The sequence below is a fragment of the Lynx canadensis genome, chromosome C1, assembly GCF_007474595.2.
Source record: "Lynx canadensis isolate LIC74 chromosome C1, mLynCan4.pri.v2, whole genome shotgun sequence".
In the NCBI taxonomy this organism is placed as follows: Eukaryota; Metazoa; Chordata; class Mammalia; order Carnivora; family Felidae; genus Lynx; species Lynx canadensis.
In genome coordinates this window covers 42,967,095-42,990,354 of record NC_044310.1, presented here as the reverse complement: position 1 = coordinate 42,990,354, position 23,260 = coordinate 42,967,095, and the positions used below count along the sequence as shown (strand labels likewise).

At 53.7% G+C, this 23,260-nt stretch overlaps 1 protein-coding gene across 1 annotated transcript in view; it reads left to right on the top strand.

Annotated features, from left to right (window-relative positions):
- Window positions 1–250: 250 nt before the first annotated feature.
- The window catches only part of GLIS1 (GLIS family zinc finger 1), an 83,816-nt gene continuing 60,806 nt past the window's right edge, over window positions 251–23,260 (top strand). The window contains exon 1 of the mRNA XM_032594304.1: window positions 251–1,125. Within this exon, the coding sequence (XP_032450195.1) occupies window positions 331–1,125 (795 nt within the window). The 5' untranslated portion in view covers window positions 251–330. The remainder of the gene's footprint in view (window positions 1,126–23,260) is intronic.

Here is a 23,260-nt window from a genome sequence, read left to right as displayed (position 1 = left end):
TCAGACCTCCTCCCTTTCTGGAACCTCTCTCCAGCCCCTCCCCTTTTTCTCTCCCCCATATTCTTTCCTGCTGACCACATCCAGCCTCTGCTTTCTCTCTCCCTCTGCCTCCAGCCCTCAACCTTCACTCCTGCTCTGGGCTTCTCCATCCTTTGGTCCCAGGTTCCCTGCTGTCTCCTGCCCGGGTCTCCCCCCTGTGAAGTGCCCACCCTCTCACAGCTTCTCTGGTCACTGTCTTTCAGGTCGCCCAGACCCCAGGCCACGTATGTGAATGGTGGCCTTCCGGCCACACAGCACATCAAGCAGGAGTCCCTGCCTGACTACCGGGCCATGACGGAAGCTCGCACACCCCTGTCTGCTCACTGCCGGGCCCCGCCAGCCACTGGCTTGCACTCAGATCTGGACCTGCCGGGCCGAGGCCTCGCCAACCCCGCACCTTCCTGCTACCTTCTGGGCAGTGAACCCAGCTCTGGCCTGGGCCCCCAGCCCGAGGCCCACCTCCCCGAGGGTGGCCTGAAACGCTGCTGCCTCCTGGGCCTGCCCTCCACCTCTTCGGCCTCCCCCTCCCCCTGCGCTTCCTCTGACGTCACCTCCATCATCCGCTCTTCCCAGACGGCTCTGGTCACCTGCGTGAATGGACTCCGGAGCCCCCCTCTGCCGGGAGACCCGGGGGGGCCCCCCAAGCGAGCCCGGCCTGGCCCTGCAACCACAGAGAGCCACGAGGGCGGCTTGCAACTTGAAGCCTGCCGGAAAGCAGGCTTCCTGAAGCAGGAGCCTGCGGATGAGTTCTCAGATCTCTTTGGGCCTCCCCAGCAAGGCCTGCCGCCCCCCTACCCCGTGTCTCAGTTGCCGCCCGGCTCGGGCCTCGGAGGCCTGGGGCTGGGCCTGGTGGGCAGGGGGGTGGCCGGACGGCAGGCGTGCCGCTGGGTGGACTGCTGTGCGGCCTACGAGCAGCAGGAGGAGCTGGTACGGCACATCGAGAAGAGCCACATTGACCAGCGCAAGGGCGAGGACTTCACCTGCTTCTGGGCGGGCTGCGTGCGCCGCTACAAGCCCTTCAATGCCCGCTATAAGCTGCTCATCCACATGAGAGTGCACTCGGGTGAGAAGCCCAACAAATGCATGGTGAGTTCCCACGGCCACCAGGCCGTGCCCCTGCCTGGCCAAACAGAGCAGCCCCCACCTCCGTGCTAGGAGTGGCCTACCGGGGGCTCCTTCCCTGGGGGCTGGCTGAGATCCCCTGCGGTCGAGGAGGGGAAGGATCAGTGCTGTGGATGTGGTCATTGGTCAAGATAATCAGTGCCCCTGTCACTGGGAATCTTTGGCTCCTCTGCTCACCGGGTGCCCTTCCCCCACCCCAGGGCACATGACCTGGTCAAACACACTTGTTCAGGTGGTGACAACACACACTCTGAGGTCAGAGCAGGCCTGGCCACCTTCTGTATTACACACAGATGCTCAGTGTCTCACCCACCACTGGTCGGGCAGCCTTCCTAGGGAGGCTCTCCGGGCCTTGGAGCGGCCCACAGGCTTGGCTTCCTCCAAGGAGCACTGTGTCCTCACAGGCATCTGGCTTGAGAGCTTGGGTCCCTGGAGCAGGTTTGGAGGTAAGGGGAGGGGTAACAGATAAGGCCCTGGATGGCACCTGCAGTGCCATGGCTGGGGTTGAGCCTGAGGTTTCCAGGGAAACCCACACACACACACACACACACACACACACTAACAGTGGGCACCGAGGCCTCCAGCCCTTCTCACTGGTCATTTCTGTATTATGCTCTCATGGTAGTAGAAATCCCTATCAGTCTTAGTCCCTGATACCCTCCGCCGAGCTGCTGTGCCTAACCCCAAGGCCCAGCTACCCCACCGGGAGAGGCTCCCGCCTGGGAGTGGAGAGGCTGGAGGAGCCACCCAGTCTTCTAAGGCCCAGCTCCATCTTCCAGCCACTGAGGCGTTGGTGAGGCAGGAGAGAAAGCAACGTGTCTGGTCTGCAAGGCCAGCGTCATAGCCGACGTCAGGTTCCCCCACACGTGCATGCTGTCACTGATGCTGGGCCCCTCTTCATGAAGCACTCAGTCTGGGATGGAGTGCCCCTCTGTCCCTGCTCAAGGCCCAGGGTAGTATTTACAGGGGCCGGGGGAGGCAGGAAGCTTTGGCAACCAGCAGTATAAACTCCACCTTCCTGGGACCCGGTGGTCACCCTTGGGGCCCCATCTGCTTGCGGAGCTGTGGCCTGGGCATCCGGCTAGACCAGCTTATTCAGCTCAAGGGGGCCGGTTCTTGAAGAGGAGGAGGAGGAGAGGCAGTGAACAGCCTCTGCAAAAGGACAGCCTCAGATTAGGAGGGAGCCTGCGGTTGGCGTATTAGTGTTGTGGGGAGAGGCTGAACTGGGCAGGCTGAGGATTTGACTTCATCGTGTGCCTTGGGGCTAAAGCCATGCTGGGAAGGGCTGGGGGCCGGGCCAGTCCCGGACATGCCCCTGTTCCTCTGGGGTGTTGTAACACAAGTCTTGCTGAAAGGCATGCCTCTCTCCCCCCCTCCCCGCCGCCCATCTCTGGAAGGAGATGACCAGCAGGCTACTGGAAGACAGAGGGTACCGTCTCTGAGACCCTGGAGCTGACAGCTGTTGAACGGCGGTCCCTGATGTCTTCTTTCCTGTGGGGGATCCTCCTGTCTGTGGGGGCCGGGGCGGAGGCCCAAACCCTGGCGTGGTGCGGCCCGGGGCCTCCACCCACCAGGGCCCCTTGTGTGGAATTACAGCATCCAGTAGTGCCCGTGCTGGACGGCAGGGACCTTGAGATAATCTAGCCTTCCCTGCCCATTTGCTGGGAAACAGAGGCCTAGTAATTGGGTCAGAGAGGCCCAGCTTACTCAGTGCGGTCTGGGGATCTTTCTCTACGGTTCTTTTTCCTGGGCCTTCCAGGATCTCATTTGGTTCAACGGACTCCACAGAACACTGGCTTACACCTGGCTTGTGCCTGTCTCCGGCGACCCAGACGTAGACTTTCCAAGGTCTTTGCCTGCAGGCAGTTGTGGTCAGCAAGAGGTGGGAGATGGGTGTGGACAGGTTCTGGATGGAGTTTGCATAGACCCAAGGACAGGAGGCCCACAAGGGCTTCGTGGAGGAGGTGACGTTCAAGCTGACATTTAAATCTTTACAAAAACCCTGTAAAACCAAGGTTTTACAGATGAAGAAACAAGCGCTCAGTGGTGTCCAGCCGGCCTTCTCCCTGCTACTATGAGAACACTTTATCTTGCCTCCTGAGGGGTTTAGGATTTTGATGATAACACCAACAAGCAGTCTCTGAGTGTTGACTGTGTGCAGAAGCCATTCTAAGTGATAACTCCATGCAATCCCGGGAGCAGTTCTACAGGGTGGAGACTATTAACTCCCACTTTACAGATGAGGAAACTGAGGTTCAGAAAGATTGCTGAATTTGCCCCATGTCACACAGCTAGTTAGGAGCACACAGTAACAACAACAATAATAACAGAGACTGCTAATCATCGTGGTAATAATAGTGACAACAGTAAAAATAACTTGCCTGAGGTTACACAGCTAGTAACCGTTAGCGTGAAATCTGAACCCACATCTTTCTAAATTGTGATGCTTTTGTTTGTGTGGATTGTCCCGTTACACTCCTCATTCTCTGGGGTCCTCGGGCCAGCCTTGCTGGGTGCCATCATCTGGAGTGGTGGGAGAGACCTCCTCTGAACATCTCCCTGCCTGCCGTGGGAGCGCTCCCCCTTCCTGTGATGCTGGTGCAGTAGGTGCCCCAGGGGAAGGGGCAGGCCCCAGCCCGCACCCAAATAAGTACAGTCTCCCTTCCCTGTAAAATTATTAATTTCTCATGACAGGCCTCTGCTACCATGTGCTGTAATAGACAAAGGAATTTTGGGCCCAGATCCTCTGGAGAACAGGAAATAGATGAGACACTTTGATTGAAGAGTAAATGGCCCACTAAAATAGCAGTTAATCCTTTTATTATCTTTCCAGCAGCCGTTTCCACAGTTCTTTCATGAGGTAAGCCTTCCCCGCCCCATCCAACTGTACCACTCCGGTCCCTGCCAGCTGGTTTACATTTAGCCCGCGGAGCCTCCGCTCACGCACCAGGCAGGCCCGGAGGCGCGGCGAGGAGCCGGCTGCCCTCTGCCCAGGTTCTCAGGTCCGCCCCGGGATCGGGCCTCGGCTGGCGGGGGCCCCCGGGGTAGGCCGCGCCATCCATCCCCCCGCCCCCCAGCTCTGCCCTCTCCCCGGCCCATCCACGCCATCCAGAGGAAGCTCCCTAATCTCTTTGCAATATCCTGTTATGTTTCTTATGTTGTCCGAGTTGTCTTAGCCTTATTAAATTTGGGGTTTCATCTGCATTAGGATAGCGAGGATACGTCCAACCCAAATACTGCCGCGACGCCTCGAAGACGTTAACTTTGAAAAGATTAATTTCTTGCTTTCTTAGGTTGGCTCTCCCAGACAGTTGGAATCCTGATTGTCTGAGACTGCAGAAATTAGCGGGCTGTGTAGTTTGCTTTCCTCCCCATCAAGAAAAAGAGAGGCAGAGTGAAAAAGGAAAACCTTTCATAACCTTGGGTTTCATAAAATAACAATAATAACGACAGCAATTCCTGCCTTTGTGAAGAGCTTTAACCGAAGCCGTGAGTGCAGTGTGGACGGTATGTGTAGGCAGGTCTGGAGTCACACAAACCCAGTTCCCTCCTGGGCCAGCCACGTAGCAGCTGTGTGACATCAGGCAGGTGACTTAGCCTCTCTGAACCATAGTACATTTGGTGGTAAAATGGAATGATAATCGTACCTCCCTTTTAGGATTTTTGTCATGAGGGTTTAAAGAGATGACACAGGGAAGTGCTTCGTTAGTTCTCTCGTCCCCCGTCACGCTCCGTCACGTCGACCATCTCAGGAGATTAACACTGTAGCCCTGAGACTTACAACAGGATCATTTGTGGCTATCTTACAGATGAAGAAACCCAAAAGAGCCAGTCAGTAGTGGAGCTTGGACTTGAGGTCAGCCAGTTCCAGCGGCCTTCACTGTGGGTGAGGTGGGCAGGGCCGTCACCCATGCCGGTGGCCTGGTCAGGTGTCTGCCAGCAATGTGGAGCACCTGCTCTGTGCCAGACGGTGTCTGCTCCGGGTGATGGGAGCTAGAAGGGGAAACTGGGGTGGGGACATAGGGAGGAGGCTCTGGTCCCTGCCTTCCCAGGCCCGGTGTGCGGCTGGAGGCTGGACTCACGTCCTGCCTGGGTTCCTCTGGTAGCTGCACCTGCTCTGGCCGCTGGTCTCCATCCCTTACGCCCCTCTCCACCACTGGACCTGGCACCAGGGAAATACAGCCCACTGAAAGCCGAGCATTATTGGTTGGCCGTAACCAGCCAAGGAGTCAGACACGAGCCACCTGGCTGGGCCTTTTGGGAGGGCCTTGCCCACCTCCTAGAAGGGCCAGCCTGGGCCAAAGCTTCTCTCCTTTCCCATAATCCTGGGGCTTCCGGCTCTCCCTTTTGGCTTTGCCTCAGTCCCCCAACCCCTGACAAACAAAACGCAGGGTGCTGGAAGAGGTGAGGGAGGCGGAAGGAGGTGCTCTTGGCTGAGACGCCGAGATTCTAATACCCAGGCCCAGGGCTAGCCATGTCCTAGTCCATCTTCAGAAAACCACTGGTCAAAACGCTGAGGCCCAGAGAGGCCAGATCAGGTTCCAGGGTCACACAGTCGGCCAAGTGGCCGGGCACAGCTACACATCAGATTTGCCCACCTGCCCAGCCAGTCTGTGAGTTGGGAGTCAGAGAGAATCTTGACTGGCGGTGAGATCATACCTCATTGGAAGTCCTCAGGGAGAAGAGAACTAATACATTCTGAGGTATGCTAGGTACAGCCACGCATCACCATGCCCATTCTTTCAGGAGAAATTGACGTTCACGGAGGAAATGGCTTGCTCTTTGTCACCCGGCTCAGCTGCCTGGGCCACTCCACGGGCCACACGGCCCCCCACCCACCTGTCTTTGCTCAGCCTCTTCCACACAGAGGCGAGTCGGTGCTTCTTAAACCACAATGAGTGGGTCCCTGGGCATGTGCTCCCCCCCTGCCCCACGTCCTGAGACTGGCCCCGTGGGTTGGGCATGTTTCTGGGCCAGCGGACACCCCCGACTCACGTCAACATCTCCAACTCATTCTCGGGAATTTTCCTAGAGCCCAAAATGCATGCGCAGGTGGGTCTTCCTTCCATCTTCATCGTTACAGAGAAGAGACAGGGAAGACAGATCCTGAGAGGACAGGGAGGGGCCCAGGATCCCACAGCAAATGGGGCAGCTTCAGTGGACAGGGAGTTTCCTGAAGGGGCTAGTAACCAAAAGTTGGGGAAAGTTAGACCGTGGGGAAAGTGACCGCAGATGAGGGAAGAGTCCTTCCCAGAAACACTTGCCTCACCCAAAAGATGGGTGCCCCCGTGTGCTCAGCCTCATGCTGAGCTGGGGGTCCTGAGACAAAGATGAGGTGGTAACGAGACTTCTGGCACCTTGGGGAGGACACCAGCCACCCTTGAGTCTCATGCTGTTATTGCTGGATGAAGGAGGGAGGGGAGCCAGACGCTGAGGATTTGAGGCCTGGCTGCATAACCTTGTCTAAGTCAGTCAAGGCGGCTGGAACATTATTGGGAATTTTTCAGCTTATATAGGGCTTCCACACAGGCATTCCTCAGAGTGGAGGAATAATTCCTGGGGACTGGATCATTATCCCCATTTTACAGATAGGGAAAGGGTAGTCGGGTTCATGCCCAAGTTTAGGTCTCAAGTGCATCATGGGGTGAGATTTGAACCCAGGTCTCAGCCTGACTCTAGAGACTGTATGCTAGCTGTGACCTCAAGCCGCTTCCCAGGCAGAGGACCGTCAGTCTGCCTATAAATATGAAGAAAATATCCAGATTTGAAACTCATTTCAGCAAGCTGTCAAGGAGCACGCACCTCCTGTGTGCCAGGCCCTGGTGGACCCAGGGGTCACAGAAGGGAATCAAAGCCAGCTTTGGTCTGGAGGAGGCTTTGTTAAGCAGAGAAAACCAATAGACGTTTGCATTTTTGCACTTAACTGTTTTCCCACACGAATCCCCGCCCCCCCCCCCCACCACCTTGAGAGCCTGTCGCAGGCCCCCTGCCCTGCTGGTATGATGACTCCTTTGTTCTATCTTGGAGGAGAGGGCCCTTGTGGGATGAGGGGGGAGACATTTCACCTTCTTTAAAATAAATAAATAAGTCACCCGAAGACAAGCTTACTTTCTGGTGAGCTAAAAAGCTACAAAGTGGAGCATGGTTTAAAACCCCTGCCCTTGAAAATCCTGCTGTAAATGAGCACGGAGAGGTCAAGCTGGCCCAACCAGCTTAGGTGACAAGTCCACCCACTTTAGAAATGGGGTCTGAGTGTCACTTTGTTCCCAGGTGGGAAGGGTCTGGGTAGAAAGACCTTTCTAGGCAAAGGAAGCTTTTAAGTTGGCATGCAGATGTGCCCTTTTCAATGACCGCGACTGGGGTGCCTCCTGGGATCATAGTAGTTCTCGTGTCTACTTATTATCAGGTGGGAAACCCGAAGCCCAGAGAAGGTGCAGAGTGGCCCATTGTCACCCAGCAAGTTAATGGTAGCCGTGGGATGCCTGCTTTATTTCTCCCTGCCCTGAGGTTTCCTCTGCAACCGAACTCCTAGAGAGTCTTGGCACACTCCAGCTCCTTTCACTCCTCTGGGCCTTGGCTTTTGCTGGTCTCTCTGTCTAGAATACCTTTCCCAGCCCAGCAAACTCCTAACCATCCTTCAGAACCCAGTCCAATGTCCCCTCCTCTGCTTCCCCCCTTTCCATGCCTCCTGCTCTCCCCACACATGTTGCCCCACGTAGAGCAAGATTTCCTGGTATGGCCAAGTGTCTTGGGGACCGTGTGCCCTCTGATGTCTGGCTCAGCCTTGAGGCAGAGGAGCTAAGCCTGCCCTCTGGTGCAGAGGCTCTGACCAGCTCTGTGCATGAAGCAGCCTGGACACTGTCCTCCAGAGCAGTTTCCAGTGAAGTCACAAGATGGGCAGGGCCCTAAAGATGGGCACGTCCACCCTCTAGTCTGGTGCTTAAAGTTTTTCTGCAAGAAAGTCTGAACTTGACGCGTGGCTTTGCTACCTGACAGCCTGTGACCGTGTGTGAGTAACCCAGCTTCTGTAAGGCTTTGCGTTCTTACCTGTGAAGTGGAGGGAGCAGGACAGCTGGGAGGCTCCCATGAGATGCCGTATGTGAGGTGCTTCGGCAGTGCCTGGCACATAGTAGATGCACAGCAGATAGTTCAGACTGTTGTGGGCAGGTTGTATTAGGAAAAGAGAAAAGGGAGAGTCTGAAACGGATAGTAGCTATGCAGTCGTGAACATCCCCATAGGAACAGAAAGGGCTGGTGTAAGTCCCAGCTTGGTCGCCGACTGGCTGTGTGACCTTGGACAGGTCACCTCGCTGTGCTGAGCCTCAGCTTCTTGAGCTGTGAAATGGGATAATGTCTAGCACTCTGTGTTCAGTGGGAGCCCAGTTTACACTAGTGCCTTTTACCCTCTTGAACCCAACGCTCCAGCTCCACAGAACTTGGCTCAAACTGGGCTGCCTCCCTTTCTCCTCTAGTTTGTAAAAATCAAACTCGGGACTTCCTAAGGAGAGGCTTCCTAGAAGCTCTGGCCTTGTGATTGGGTCAGAGCCCTGTACAGGAGGAGAAACTGAGGCCCCCCGATGGAAATGACTTGCCTGGGGGAAGGGAGAAGAACTGGAGGCAGGTGTGGGGGCTCATTCCAGCTCTCCTGCGCACTAGCTGTGTAACTTCGGGCAAGTCATTTCGCTCCCCAGTCTCTGCTTCTGTGTCTGTAAAATGAGGGCTGTGATGCTCGCCCCAGAAGAGTGTCTGTGAGAGCCAGAGGGGCCGTGATCTACAAACCGCAGAGCGCCCTTCAGGAGGGAGCCAGCTGAGTTCTCGACTCTCAGGCCTCAGAGGACACAGGCACCCTCATAGGCGTGTTCCTCCCAGATAAGCCTTCCATCAGGCGCGGTGCTGGTTAGCCGCAGGCTCCCCAAATGCAGTTCCTAGCCTGCAGCTCTCCAGGGCCTCCTCCCTCCCTGCACCACAGCCCACCCTCCTCACTTCCACCTCCACGGCCCCATCCAGTTCCCCACCCCCTCCCCTACCTCATCCCTATCCCTGCCCACCCCCTTCTGCCTTATTTAAATTCTGAGTCAGGAATCCATGAGCCAAGTGGAGGCCTAACCAGCCCTGGGACCTCAAACAAGCCACGTGGCCTCTGGGAGCCTCAGTTTCCTGTGTGTGTGTACAGGGGAGACAGTTGTGAGATTAAATGAGATCATGCATGTGGAGCACTTACCTCATGCCTGGCAAATACTTGGCACTTGAAAACAGGAGCCCTTGTTCTTTTTTTTTTTTGAGTCATCAAACCCAAGGTCTCGCTCGCATCCTAGGAGCACCAAACTTGAGGGTATGGGAACGCTGGCCAAGTTTTGTGAACTCAGCACTGCTTTATGGAATATGAAAAAAATTAAGGATAAAAAAAAACAACCTTCTGAATTGAATTTAAAATAATAAAAGGGGGGAAAAAAGCTTTTTAATTTAATGTAAATGGCATTGAAATGATTGTCTTATTAGAATGAGAAAGTCAGATAAAATCAACAGTGACTCTAAGAAAGTGTCCAGACCATGTTTTCTGAGAGGAACATCCTGGAAATGGTAAACTTCATGATTGAGCCTTAATAGGCGCTGTCTCCACTGGATGGCAGATGGGTTAGCTGAGCTGACTTCCCGTGCCTCACTTGGACTGCCACAGTGATGGACCTCAGGATCCTGCCCTCATCTGTGAGACGGGTCATGGTCTCACCACTCTGTGGCCTCAGTCACCGAGGACACTCTAAGACCCGGGATACTCAAGACTCCTTACCTGTGCCCCTCCCTCAGGAGAGAGCCTTGTGCTGTCTGTGTTGTCTTTTTGCTCACCCCTGCCAATCCTTCACCAGCTTTATTGACACCCATACCGTGGCAGGTATGATGCTAGAAGCGTGGGGTGCAGCGTCAGTAAGGAATGGTGAAGGAATTAGCAGAAGAGGGAGAAGGCTTCCCCCCAGGATGTCATGAGAACTGGGCTTTGAAGGGTATGTAGGAGCTTTTGAAGGGTGTGTGCGAGGAAAGGCTTTTCAGGGAAAGGGAACAACACATGCAAAAGTTTTGAGATGTGACAGCCTCGGCCCTCGGGGGGAACATAGGTGTCTCCTTGTGCTTGGGGTGTGTTACCTGAGATGTGACAGTCTCGGCCCTCGGGGGGAACATAGGTGTCTCCTTGTGCTTGGGGTGTGTTACCTGCACGGTGCTGGGAGCAGAAATGGTGGTTGGAATTGGACCATAAAGGGCGTCCAAGTTCAGTATCGGGAGTTTGGCCTGTGCCCCGAGGGACGTGGAGGGAGTGGTGGAAAGGTTCTGAGCAGGAGAGCAACGCAATGAGTGTTAACATGGAGAAGAACGCTGGGCATGCGGTGGGTACACAGTCCTCGGAGGGGGAGTGACAGCAGGCAGATGAGGACACGGAGGCAGGAGAGAGCCTTCTTTCCCAGGTCCACCCGCGCAGCCCAGGTCAACTGTGACCCCCAGCCAGCAGAGCTTGGCTGTCAGCCAGGGCCTGGGCACTGCGGGCCAGGCCGGCTCAGCGCAGCAAGCCATGCAGGGGCACTGTGTCCGTAAGGTTGGGTAACCGAGCTCAACTCCCTTTGGAAGCAGCGTCCAGCACATTCACCAGTGGGAAATGGGAAAGGCATTTCCCATAATGTGGCTCTGTAAAGTTTGCACAACTGTTCTTTGTTTTCCGTCCATCTCCACAATAAATCTTCCTCCACTGCCAGGACCGGGGCCTCCGTGGTCTGTAAGTGATTACAGCACCGAATGGTGCAGCACTGCCTCCTCACGATCGTTCTTCTGACGTGGGTAGTGATAAAATGGGAGCCCATCACTGGGACTCTGTGGCTTTGTACGTGGCGATTTCCAAATAGCTAGGAGGTGACCTCCTGAAGGGGCACAGCCCACGCCTGCCCTCCACGTGCCCCCGACCCCCTGGACGAGTCTGTCACATGAGCCTGAGAGGGCAGACATGCACAGGATACTGGACTGTGCATTTCTTACAGATGGGACAGTGGGACTGGAGGTTTCTGCAGGCCTGTGCATTCCTGTGGGCAAGACTGGGAAGTCTCTGCTGGGCCCGGCACCCAGTGAATGTTCGATGAACCATCCACTAGCCTCTTTGTTTTATCAGAGCTGAAACGCATAGGGTTTTGAGCTGAAGGTAACAATTGCACCTTCCCAGGGCCCTGGGAGGCAGAGTTTTGGTGGGTTGTTCCCGTGCAGGACCCTGGGAATGCACAGGGCAGTGGCAGAATCCGTTTTACAGTGAGGTCACTGAAATCCAGAGCTTCTGCTACCTGGCCAGATGTCCCATCTGGGACTCCACCTCATATCCCTGGCTCCCTGCTCTGTGATCTTCCCACTGCCCACAATTGCCTCTGTACCCCAATTTAACCGTAAGTCCGTGCTTCCCAGAATCTTCTGAACCCACGTTTCAGGAGTCCTTTTGGCCTGTGGGGTCATTTCTGACCAGGTTTAGTTGCCAATGGTCACAATAGCAATTGGAAGTCAAGAGGGCTTGGCTCCAGGGAGAAAAATGAGTCTGCCATTCTCAGATATTTCCTGGAGGTCCTCCTCCCCTTCCAAACCCTGCTCCCTGCTCCCATTCCTTCTCCCCAGGCATCCAGGGGAAGAGGAGGTGGTTCACTGAGGCTGTGAGTCCCAAGGCCTGTTTGTACTTTTGCTGTTTGCTTATGTGGACACAGGCCTTTAGAGAGTATTTGGCTCATTGAAGGTCACAGGGCAAAGGAAGGAGAGTTCAGCTCCCTCCCCTCCAGCCCGGTGCCCGTCCCATGCCACAGAACCACTAACTGTTGAGAACCTACTACGCACCAGGCCCCCGTGTTGAGGGCTTTTGTGCACTGTCTCCGTCTGTACCGTCTTTCCCTCCTGTATCCTGAAAGAACACAGGCTTGTGTTGCGTTTGCACCAGGGCGTCTCATCGGATGCTGCCCGCAATCCCTGAAGCACCCTCTGACGGATGGGGACCTGATGACCCGCTAGAGGTCACACAGCGGGAGATGACTTGCGGCTTGTGCAGCTCATGCCTGCCAGCATCACCTTCCCCTCCCGACAGGGTCTGGTTTGTGAAGCACTGCCCAGCAGGCTCCAGGGAGACTCTAGCTGGCAGTAGGTGTCAAAGCTCACACCTTTTTACGTGCACTGGGAAAGCATGATGATTGATCACTGGGGGTGTCAGGCCCCAAGGAAGCCTGGCTTCCCTGCAGAAGCCCGCAGGCATGCTCTTCCTCTGCCTGCCCCCACGCTTTACTTTCTTCAAGCACACAGAGCCACCTGGCCTTGGGACCTCACTTTCTTCACCTGGGTGATGAGGTCTTTGCTTAGTTCAAAGCTCTTAGGACTCAGGACCCTGATTTGGTCAGTAGAGGTGGAGCACGGCCCACGAGTTCAGAGCTCAAACTGGGAAAGTCACGAGACCCCTTTGGGCCCTCAGTGTTCCCATCTACAAAATGGGAGGCTAAGACTCCAGGACTTCTAAAGATCCTTTGGACTCAGATGTTCAGATATCCATCTTTATCATCCCGGGGGGAGGAAGGAGAGGGAGTACAAAGAAAGGGCAAGTGTGGGGGCCCCCAGTGAGCCCTCTGGTCTCAGTTCCTTCCACGCTTTGCTCTGCTCCAGCCTCCCGGCTCCTGACTATTCCTCCAACATGCCAAGTTCATTCCTTCCTCAGGCTTTTCACTTGGCTGTTCCCTATGCCCCAAATACTCTTGCCCAGCCCCACCTCTGCCCACTCGGCCTCTGCCCCCACGTGCAGCAGCTGCCCACTAACTCGGTCTCCACAGGTTCTGCCGTTATGACCGTGGGCCCCAGAGCTGGAGGAGAACAATTTTGTATTAATTGATGACAAAAATGCATTACAGCCAAGAATGCAACAAGGGAAACGATTAAACTACCCAAAAGCAGCTACTTGAAAGTGCGAGGAAGGAAGGAAAATGGTATTTGTTAGGAATGTGCTCTCCTCCAGATACCAGGTTCATGTTTTCTCAGTAAACTTTTGATGTTGGCTTTAGTGCCCCATTCTATGGATAAGCAGACTGTAGCTCAGAGAAGTTAAGTGCTGGGGTATCAGCCCCTGGCCTCCCACTGCTCCAGCTTACTCTCTGCGTCCACACAGTTTTCTGTAATCAAGCATGAGCTGATTATTCCTTGTTTTCATTGAGCTCACCCCAGGGAACCCCTAACAAGAAATCTTAATTCGTTACTGGGACTCCTCAAAAGCAATCACATGGAATCTGGGCTTTTCATGGATCTGGAGCTGATCCTTCCAGTTAACCTGCACTGGATGGCAGGGAGGGGGTGCTGGATCAAGAATCAGCACCATGAGTCCAAGGACTCTTCATGTCCCACTGTCCTGGCTTCTATGTGCAAAAAGATAGCTGGCCTCACAGCTCAGGGTGGCCTTGCAGGCGTCAGAGGAAGGAAGAGGTTGGGGGACAGCTGCCTGGAGCTCCAGACCCGAGAAGGGGTGCAGGAACCAGGTCAGGATGGAGGGGCTCTGCAGCTCATGACTGCATACACCGGGACAGAAGAGAACATGGGGAGGTCTTACAGCCAGGAAGAGTCAGGGTCGAGACTTGAATCCAGGTAAGCCTGCAGGTGGAACCACTCCTTGGAGAGATCTAGACCCTGCCCTCAAGGCTCCTGGAATCCAGGTTCCAGGTCCAAGGCCTTGCCTGACCCCTAATTTACCATGACCTTGGCTGGGTAAGCTGTTTGCTGGTTCTGGCCCCAGTTGCCACCTCTGTTCAGTGGGAATGATAATCCTGCCTTATCTGGGTGCAATTGCTTAGGGTTCTTTGCTCCATATCATCCTCATAATGACTTCGTGTCTTTGAGAACATTGCCCCATCTTCACAGGAAGGACGCAGGGGCCTGAACAAGCAGGGTGGTCAGCAGAGGGTCACACACGGGGCCACAGTCTTGCCCAGAATCACACAGCAGGTCAGCAGCCTTGGCCAGAGTCCTACAGCAGGTTAACAGCCAGTCCCAGGGTCACACAGTGGGTCTGCAGCCAGGCCTAGGGTCACACAGTGGGTCCGCAGCCAGGCCCAGGGTCACACAGTGGGTCCGCAGCCAGGCCCAGGGTCACACAGTGGGTCCGCAGCCAGGCCCAGGGTCACACAGTGGGTCTGCAGCCAGGCCTAGGGTCACACAGTGGGTCCGCATCCAGGCCCAGGGTCACACAGTGGGTCCGCAGTCATGCCCAAGGCAAGGTATTCCCCTGCCACACCTGTCCTTTGAGTTCTGTCAGCTGTTGTGCCCAGGGATTATATGGTGTCTCTCAGCCCAACCCTGCTGCTGCTGCTGCTGCTGCTGCTGCTGCTGCTGCTGCTGCTGCCCGCACAGTGAGCCCAGCCCAAGAGCTGGGGGAAGACGAGGTGTGGTCCTGAGACCTGAGGAACAGAGGGTCTGCCGCCTGCAGTCAACACCTCTGTCAGGAAGTTCTCGGCTCGTGCCTTCAAAGCGCCAGCCTTTAATTGTCTCCACATTGTGAACCCAGGAAGGTTTGTCCTGACAAGTGGTTGGTGAAATCAGCCAGGAGATCCCCCTCCCACAGCTTTTCAAGAGCTGTCTGAGGTGGTTACCGAAGGGTATAAATTAGATTCACCTGGCAAGGCCCCACTTCCCTCTGGAATATTCGTAAAAACGCTCCCATTGGATCCTGTCAGACAGAGAAGCATGGATTAGGCCTGGGCCCCCAGGAAGTTGGGCAAGTGAGAAGTAGGAGCTTCCTGTATTCCCTGGTGAGGTGGTAAAGTGAACAGGGCCTCACCAGGGCATTTGCCAACCCCAGCACTTCTGGCTTCAGCTTCTCCCTCCATAAAAACACTAAAAACTACATTTTATGATGGCATTGGCATAAAGACACATATTCATATTATGTATTAAAACATTTTCTTTGACCTAGAAGTTCCTTTTTTTTCTTCCTATTTTAAATTAAAACATTTTCACGAGGCCCTGAAAATTTTGTGGACTCTCGCCACTGTGCCTGCGTGCCCAATGGATAAGTCAACCCAAAAGCCAAGCCCTGCGGAGGCTGGAAACGCTTGAAGTACGATCCATGCCTCGCCTTTCCCCTTCCTTCCTTGGGCTTCAGCTGCATCCTCTGGAAAGAGGAATAGATAGAGGAAACACCAGAAATCCTGTTGTGATGTTCTAGTCTCTTCCCTTCTATTCTAGTCCATCTTTTTTTCTTTATCATCGAGTTCTTGGCTTCCATTAAGGATTCATGGACATTTACAATAAAAGATCTATATATAGTTAAACTGACAGTGAGAGAAAAGGCTGTAAATACATGAAAAACCTAAGTTCGTTTAGTTATTGTGTGTTTTCTTGGAGCTTCCTAGAAGCCAAGGCAAAGAAGGCAACTTGTTGAATTGCAGAATTCTGGCTGGCTGGGAAAGGAAACAAACCAGCCAGCTTGTGTATTGGGACCAGTTCTTTGCGCTCTCAGATCCTTTTGAGGCAATGGTGAGAGTCACCTGGATTAAATGGCTGGAGGAAGGCTGTTGAATTGATTGTTGATAATGCAGAGTCACTGAACAAAACAGTAGACCTTATTTTCACCAATAACTTTGCTAACATTCTTTGAGAAAAGCCGGGCAAGTAAATACTGGCAGTGAAGGTACTTTACTTGTGTTCTCTAGTCTATGTCCTGCTTTTAGTCTGTCCATCCCCCTTTTACGGATGAAGAAACTGAGGCTCAGAGAAGTTAAGTAACTTGGCCCTGATCATCCAGCGGCACCTGAATTTTTTGGCAAGTGGCCTTTCTCTGCAGATGTCACGCTTTACTACTTGGGGCATACTCGGTCCCTTCCTCGAGGAGCTCATAGCCTAAGGGGACTCTATGGATCTTAAAAAGGGGGTAACATTGTGTGCTGTGTGCTCTGAGGGAGCTCAGGGGGTTTGGGGGGCTAGGAAAAGGAGTAGCTATCAGCCTGGGCCTAGGGGAAGGCAGAATCAGAATAGCATCGTGGAGGAGGTGAGAGAGGGCATCCCAGGAGGTGGCGCTAGCGTGGGCCAGGACATGAGATGGTGACACCTTGGTCAGAGCTGTGGCAGAGTGGAGAGAGGCGGCTGCTCTGGCCGTAATGAGCCCTGTGTCCCCCCTCGCCCCCCCACCCCCTAGAATTTATCGGCAGGCCCTTGTGAGCACAGACCATCTATCTAAGGAAAGAGGAGCAAGGCCTGCAAGCAGGGAGCCTCCACCTGATTCTCTAAGAGACCTCTGTGCTCTCGCTGCAGGGCCAAAGTTGTAGCAGGACATCCCAGTGGCCTGGCCTTTCTCTAGTCTCCCTCAGGCCGACGGAATATCGCTTCCTCCTTTGTGGAAGGCATAAGGGCCCTCCCTGTTCACACCTTCACCTCCCACACTGAGGGACTCTTCAGTGTGGGGGAAACTGGGCTGCCAGTCAAACCAGCACATCTGTCAGCTACAGAAATGATTGGCTCTGAGAGATACCCAGGAGAGACGGTGGGCAGAAGGGGATGAAGCTGTTAAACGAGGGATTGGTGCTTCACACTGGCCTGGGATCATCAAGAGGATGCTGGTACAGCCTTAGCAGCACAAGAGAGGAGGGTGTGAGCCGGTTGGGTCCATGCTGAGTAGGGAAGTGCCAGCCGGAGAGTCCCTGGGGTTGGGATGTGCAAGAAGATGGGTGTCATCAGCCTGGGGGCCGACCTGGTCAGTGATATGGGAGGGGCTGGAGTGAGCCTATCGGCCTTTACAGGATGGGGGAGGCCAAGGCCAGGGGGAGAGAGGTAAGGCGTTTAGGTGGTAGGGTAGAGCAGGGTGGTCGGTTGAAGAGCCAAGTGATGAACTTGGTTCCGAGAGAGAATCTTGGAGTTGCTGGAAGTTGGATGAGACAGGCTGGAGGAGAGCAGGGGAGTTTTGGAGAGGCAGAGAGGGGCGTTGGAGGGAAACTGCGCACTGGGCTGGGTGGCTCGGACAGAGGAGCCGAGTCCACGCAGGCAAAGCTCATCTGTGGATTTGTCCCAAGAGTGGGGTGATGCTGGGCAGTAGCCGAGAAGCTTGGGAAGACAGTGAGAGGCATCTGAGCTGGGCAGGGAGGGAGATGGAGATCCGAGAAACCAGGACAGACAGGAGGCCCGTGGGTGAGCTAGTTGGAAGGAAAGGTAGCCGTGGTAACAATGCTTGAGCATTTTACATGTGTCATCTTGAACTGGGAGAGACATGTTATTACCTCTCTGTTGTGGATGAGAAGACTGAGGCACAGAGAGGTTAGGTAACTTACCCATGGTCACGCAGCGCCAGAGCTAAGTTTGTCCCTGCAGTCTGGGGCTACACTCAGACTCCCACTCAGATGTGCAAGTCTGCAGCCGGCACCCAAAATGTGGTGGGGAGATGGGGCGTGTTTGAGGTGAGCAGAGGAGGGAGGATTGGGGACCCAAGACCAACGCAGGGAGTCACTAAGATGAGGCCCTGGTCCAGGGAGCGAGCCTGAACTGGGAAAGAGGGACTTTGCTGAGTATGGAGGGGGAGGTGCCCAGGGACCACTTCTCTAGGAGCCAGGGAGGAAAGGGGGTGGGCGTCCGGAAGGTTGGGAAGGAACAGTGGCCATCCAAAATGAAGAGGCAGAGAAAAGTGGGCTGTTCCCACTGAGAGAGCTTGGTGGAGTCACAGGGGACAGCGAGGGCAGTGTGGCGGTGTGGGTTGTCTTGCCTAGTGAATCGGCTGGATCACATAGTACGGAATGCTTTGGGTTGTTCACTCACCTGGGCCCTCTCGGATTCTCATCCACCCCCTACTGACTGGGCTGGCCTGTTCTCCAGGAAGAGATAGCAGTGGGCCGGGGTACCTCTTCATTCTGCTGGGATAAGGGGAGTCCTCTGTGCATCAGCTCCTGCGCCGTCCCCAGTGCCTTGGGCAGGTGCATGGGCCGGCTCAGAGCAGCTTCTGTGTGTGTCCATTCACCGCCATGTGCCTGCTCTGCGCCTGCTTTGTGCTGAGTATTTTCCACACAGCATGGAGTCCTGCCCTGGAGATGCTCATGGTTAGAGGAGGGACAGACGAGGGCCCAAGTTACTAGACACTGTGATGAATTCCCCTGGAGGAAAATAAATGGGAACCGAGAGGAGAAGATTTAATCCGGGGGGAAGAGGCTTCTGGAAGAGAGCTAGGTAAGAATTATCCAGATGCAAAAGGATGGGAAGGGTGTCCCAAGGAGAGGGAACAGCATGGAGATGAGAGCTGCAAGTGACTCAGAACATGGAATGGGGGAGAGGTGAGTAGGGCCATATCAGAGGACCTCGTGTGTCAGATGGAGGAGCCCAGGCTTTGCCTACAGGGCTGCAGAGACCCGAGAGTAGGTTGGAGCAGGAGGGGCATGAGGTGTGTGTGAACATACACGTGTATACGCTTCTTGTGTCTCACGAGAGCCAACATGCAGACGGTCATGCCAGGCCACTAACCAAACTCTCTGCCCCAGTCTTGTTAATTAATAGGTAATGACTTGATTTTGGAGGCTTCTCCAAGAACGTAGTGTCTTTGGTTGCGGTTTCTCAGGGTTTAATAAACCCTTTTCTCCAGATTTATATAGGCTGCTGGAGAACACTGTGCTTGCGAGCAGTTTTCCAAGTTGGCCCAAGAACCCTCGGTGCCGGGCCAGGGTGTCCAGTGAGGAACCCTTATGAGATGTCAGGGCCAGACAGGGCCGCCTGCATTGCGCCTGGAGTAATTGCACTGTGTGTCTAGAGAGGCCCTTCAAAGGAGCCCGAGCTTTGGGTCAGGTGGGCATCCCCCCTCCTGCGGGCCTGAGGTCAATCCCTGGCTGCACTCAGTTCTTCTCCTTTTAACTATATTCGTGTCTAGACCCCAGAGCTAGGTGAGGATCACAGTGGCCCTCGTCGATGGTACAGCTGGAACCACGAGTGTGGCTCGGACACGAGGGCAAAGTGCAGCTGCTTTCTTTATTGGGGACCAGCAGCCACCCCAGTCAGATAAGGTCTGGGGAGCTGCCTCCCCAGAACTAAACCTCAAGGGCTGGCTATGCTATGTGGCATGGGGAAATTTTCTTTACCTTTCTGAAGCTTCCGTTTCTTCCTCTGTAAAATGGTGCTTAGGTGGCTGTCCCAGAAGCAGACCCTGAGAGGAAGATTTGTGTACAAGGATGGGAGGCAGGGTCTGCCATATATGGTAATGTGCCTGTCTTGCAGGGTGGAGAGGGGGTTCATTCATTCCTTCAACAGTCTTTTAGTGATCCTTAGAATATGCCCAGCAATGTGTGAAATGCTGGGGATACAGAGGTGAGTGGGGCCTACGAGAAAGACAGGCTAAGTGGAGAAGTTGCAGGGGAAGCCGACCAAAGGCTCAGTAACACTTGGGGAAACTGAGGCTCAGAACTGTGCTTGACCGGGGCCTTACAGAGAGTGACCTCGATGGAGCTCAGAGCAGGACCGCAGAAGTGGAGGTCAGAAGTGCAAATGGTCTGGAGGTGGGTGAGGCCCTGTCCCGGATCAACGAGTCCTGCTGTCTGGAGGGGGGCGTGGGGTGGGGGGAGGCGGGCTGCAAGGTCTGTGTGCACGGGCTGACTGGCCTGCAACAATTGCTGCTCTAATTGTCATTGTCGTGTAATTTGTCCAACAGCTTGCGTGGCATGGAGTGGAGCAGAGGCTGTTTCTGCCATTCCTAAAAAAAAAAAAGCCCCTCCCATGCCAGGCTTGCTGAGAGTGGCCAGAGGGAGACCTGTGGTCTCTGGCATTAGCCTGAGCTGCCCCCAAGGGATGAGTTCAGGGTCAGTCAAGTCCATCTCTAGGGAAGCATGGAGCCCTCCTGCCCTGAGGTAGTTCTGACCCTGGCCGTCTGGCTTCTGAAGTTTCCACATGCCTCTGAGGGCCTGCATTTGTGCTTGCTGTCTCTGGGTGCTTATCACCATGTCTCTAACTACATGTACCTGGTGTGTGTGTGTGTGTGTGTGTGTGTGTGTGTGTGCGCGTGCACGTGTGCGCATGTGCACGTGTGACTGCATGTTAGTATCTGTGGGCACGTTTGTATGGTTGAATGTGTCTCCAGGGGCCAGGTGTCGTGTATGTTCCTGTGAGTGAGTTGGTTTGTGACTATGTGACTGTATAAGGGGTGGGTGCCTGCACCTGTCTTGTGTATCTGTATTCTTCCTGGCCAGAGTGGCCAGGGGAGGACCCCTGAGAAGAGCAGGCTGGATTCGGGACCTGGAGAGTGGCTACCAGTGGGGAGTGGGGAGTCTTCTCCTCCCCACTGCCCTTCCCCCATTCTCAAGGCTCAGAGGAGGATACTGTCAGGAAGCAAGTTCAGCTCAGTACCAGGAATGACTTTCTAACGGGCAGGACCTTCCCCAGTGGAGGGAAAGGGTGAGGTTCTCATCCCAAAGTGTGGGTGCAGAGGCTGGCCTGCCGCTTGGCGATTTCAGTCAGCAGACATTCCCTGAAACTTCTGTACCAGCCCTTGCTCTGAGCCCTGAGAATAATTAATAATAATAATAATAATAATAATAATAATATAATAATAGGGGTACCTGTGTGGCTCAGTCAGTTAAGAGTACAACTTTGGCTCATGTCATGATCTTGTAGTTTGTGAGTTCGAGCCCCGTATAGGGCTCTGTGCTGACAGCTCAGAGCCTGCAGCCTGCTTCAGATTCTGTCTCCCTCTCTCTCTGCCTTTCCCCTGCTCATGCTCTGTGTCTCTCTCAAAAATAAATAAACATTAAAAAATAACTAAAAATAATAATAATAGCTAAAAGCGATGGAGTCCTTACTGTGCTAGACATTGTTCTAAGCCTCTGATGCACTTGAGCCAGGTGCTGTTTTACAAATGGGAAACTGAAGGCCGACTGATGAAGCAGTTTGCCTGGGGTCTGCACAGCAAGAAGAGACATGGAACCCGCTAGGCGTGGAACCCGCATGCCCGAGTCAAGAGGACCTGAACTGCCAGCCTCCCTCCCTTGCCCCAGCTCCAGGCGATAGTGCCACCCAGGGCCTGGAAGAGGCTCATTTCTGTCCCCAGAGCTCATGTGCATCCAAGAGGTGCCCGGGCCATCCCGCCTGTTCCCTGCCAGCCATCCTCTGAGAGCTCTTAGCACTAGAGCCAGGTTATTAATCACCAGGGCCTCGAGGCCGCCGCTGCAGTGCCGGCTGAGGATTTTAATCCTCCAGGAATGTAAACGGCCCGTGACTGCATGGGGGCTGTTGGCCACTGTGCTGCCCACTGCAGCTGCTCCTCTGACAAGGCCTAAAAACTCGCCCTGCTGCAACCCCCAGCGGCCTAGGGACACCAGGCAGAAAGGGCAGCATAGAAGGAACGTTGGAGTGGGAGGTGGGGGTGGCCCGGGTCCCTGCCCCGACACTATGTTTATCGTTATCACGAGCCATACAGGTTTCCCCCACTACTGGAAAATAGTGAAAACTTTTGCGAAGCCAAAATGCAGGTCTTTGATAAATGCCAAGGGTCATAATGCAGACTTTCGGAAAGCGGGGGATACCTGGCCATAAAAATAGCAAACGCTTATTGCTTCATACATGCCAGATACTGTGCTGAGTTAGGATTGGCTCCCAACACTCCAGGAGGGAGGCGTCACTATCCCTGGTTTACAGATGAAGAAACGGAAGCTTAGGAAAGCGAAGAGAATTGGCAAGGACACACGCTAGGAGGTAGAAGCACCAGGCTTTAAACAAGCGCTGATTAGCCCCAGAGCCCTTACTCATGTTTACATTTTAAAAAATTACATCCTATTTGATACAGTCAAAAGAATACATGCAAATATGTGTACCTAATAAAGCGTAGCAAAATGAACATCCATGAGTTTCTGGAACCCCTGTTCTTTTTCTGCTTAGCATTCTCTGCTTTTCTGTACGTAGTTTCATCACACATATTTATCCATAAACAGTGCATTGTTTAGTTTTGCTTGGTTTAAAACTTTATAAAAATAGGATCATACCGTATGTGGTCTTTGCGATTGTTCCACAGAATATTATGTTTTTAGGATTTTATCCTTGTTATGGTATGTGGCTGTCATTCATTTTCACTACTGTGTAATATTACATTGTGTGAATAATCCAAACTTTAATAATTTTCCTGTTGGTGGACATTTTGGTTGTGTCGGTTTCCTGCCAGTTCACAGTGCTGCTGTGAACGTGTGTCTTTATGTGTCTTTCTAGGCCAGTGGAAGAGTTTCACTAGAATGTGTGCCTAGAAATGGAATTGCTGGGTCAGGGAATGGGAGATAGTGCCCGGTTGTTTTCAACAGTGCTTCTATCAATTCACACTTCCACTGGCAATACCAGGCCCCACTGCTTTTCAGAAGTTCACGTTATGCCACTCTACTTTTACAAAAGACTTTATGTTAGTACCCGTTTTCGCTAACCAGAAGAAATCGGAAGACGATTTTCACTTTTATTTTTTTAAAAAGCTAAAATAATCACCTCACGCCAGTCAGAGTGGCCAAAATGAACAAATCAGGAGACTATAGATGCTGGAGAGGATGTGGAGAAACGGGAACCCTCTTGCACTGTTGGTGGGAATGCAAATTGGTGCAGCCGCTCTGGAAAACAGTGTGGAGGTTCCTCAAAAAATTAAAAATAGACCTACCCTATGACCCAGCAATAGCACTGCTAGGAATTTACCCAAGGGATACAGGGGTACTGATGCATAGGGGCACTTGTACCCCAATGTTTATAGCAGCACTCTCAACAATAGCCAAATGATGGAAAGAGCCTAAATGTCCATCAACTGATGAATGGATAAAGAAATTGTGGTTTACATACACAAAGGAGTACTACGTGGCAATGAGAAAGAATGAAATACGGCCCTTTGTAGCAACGTGGATGGAACTGGAGAGTGTAATGCTAAGTGAAATAAGCCATACAGAGAAAGACAGATACCATATGGTTTCACTCTTATGTGGATCCTGAGAAACTTAACAGAAACCCATGGGGGAGGGGAAGGAAAAAAAAAAAAAAAAGGTTAGAGTGGGAGAGAGCCAAAGCATAAGAGACTCTTAAAAACTGAGAACAAACTGAGGGTTGATGGGGGGTGGGAGGGAGGGAAGGGTGGGTGATGGGTATTGAG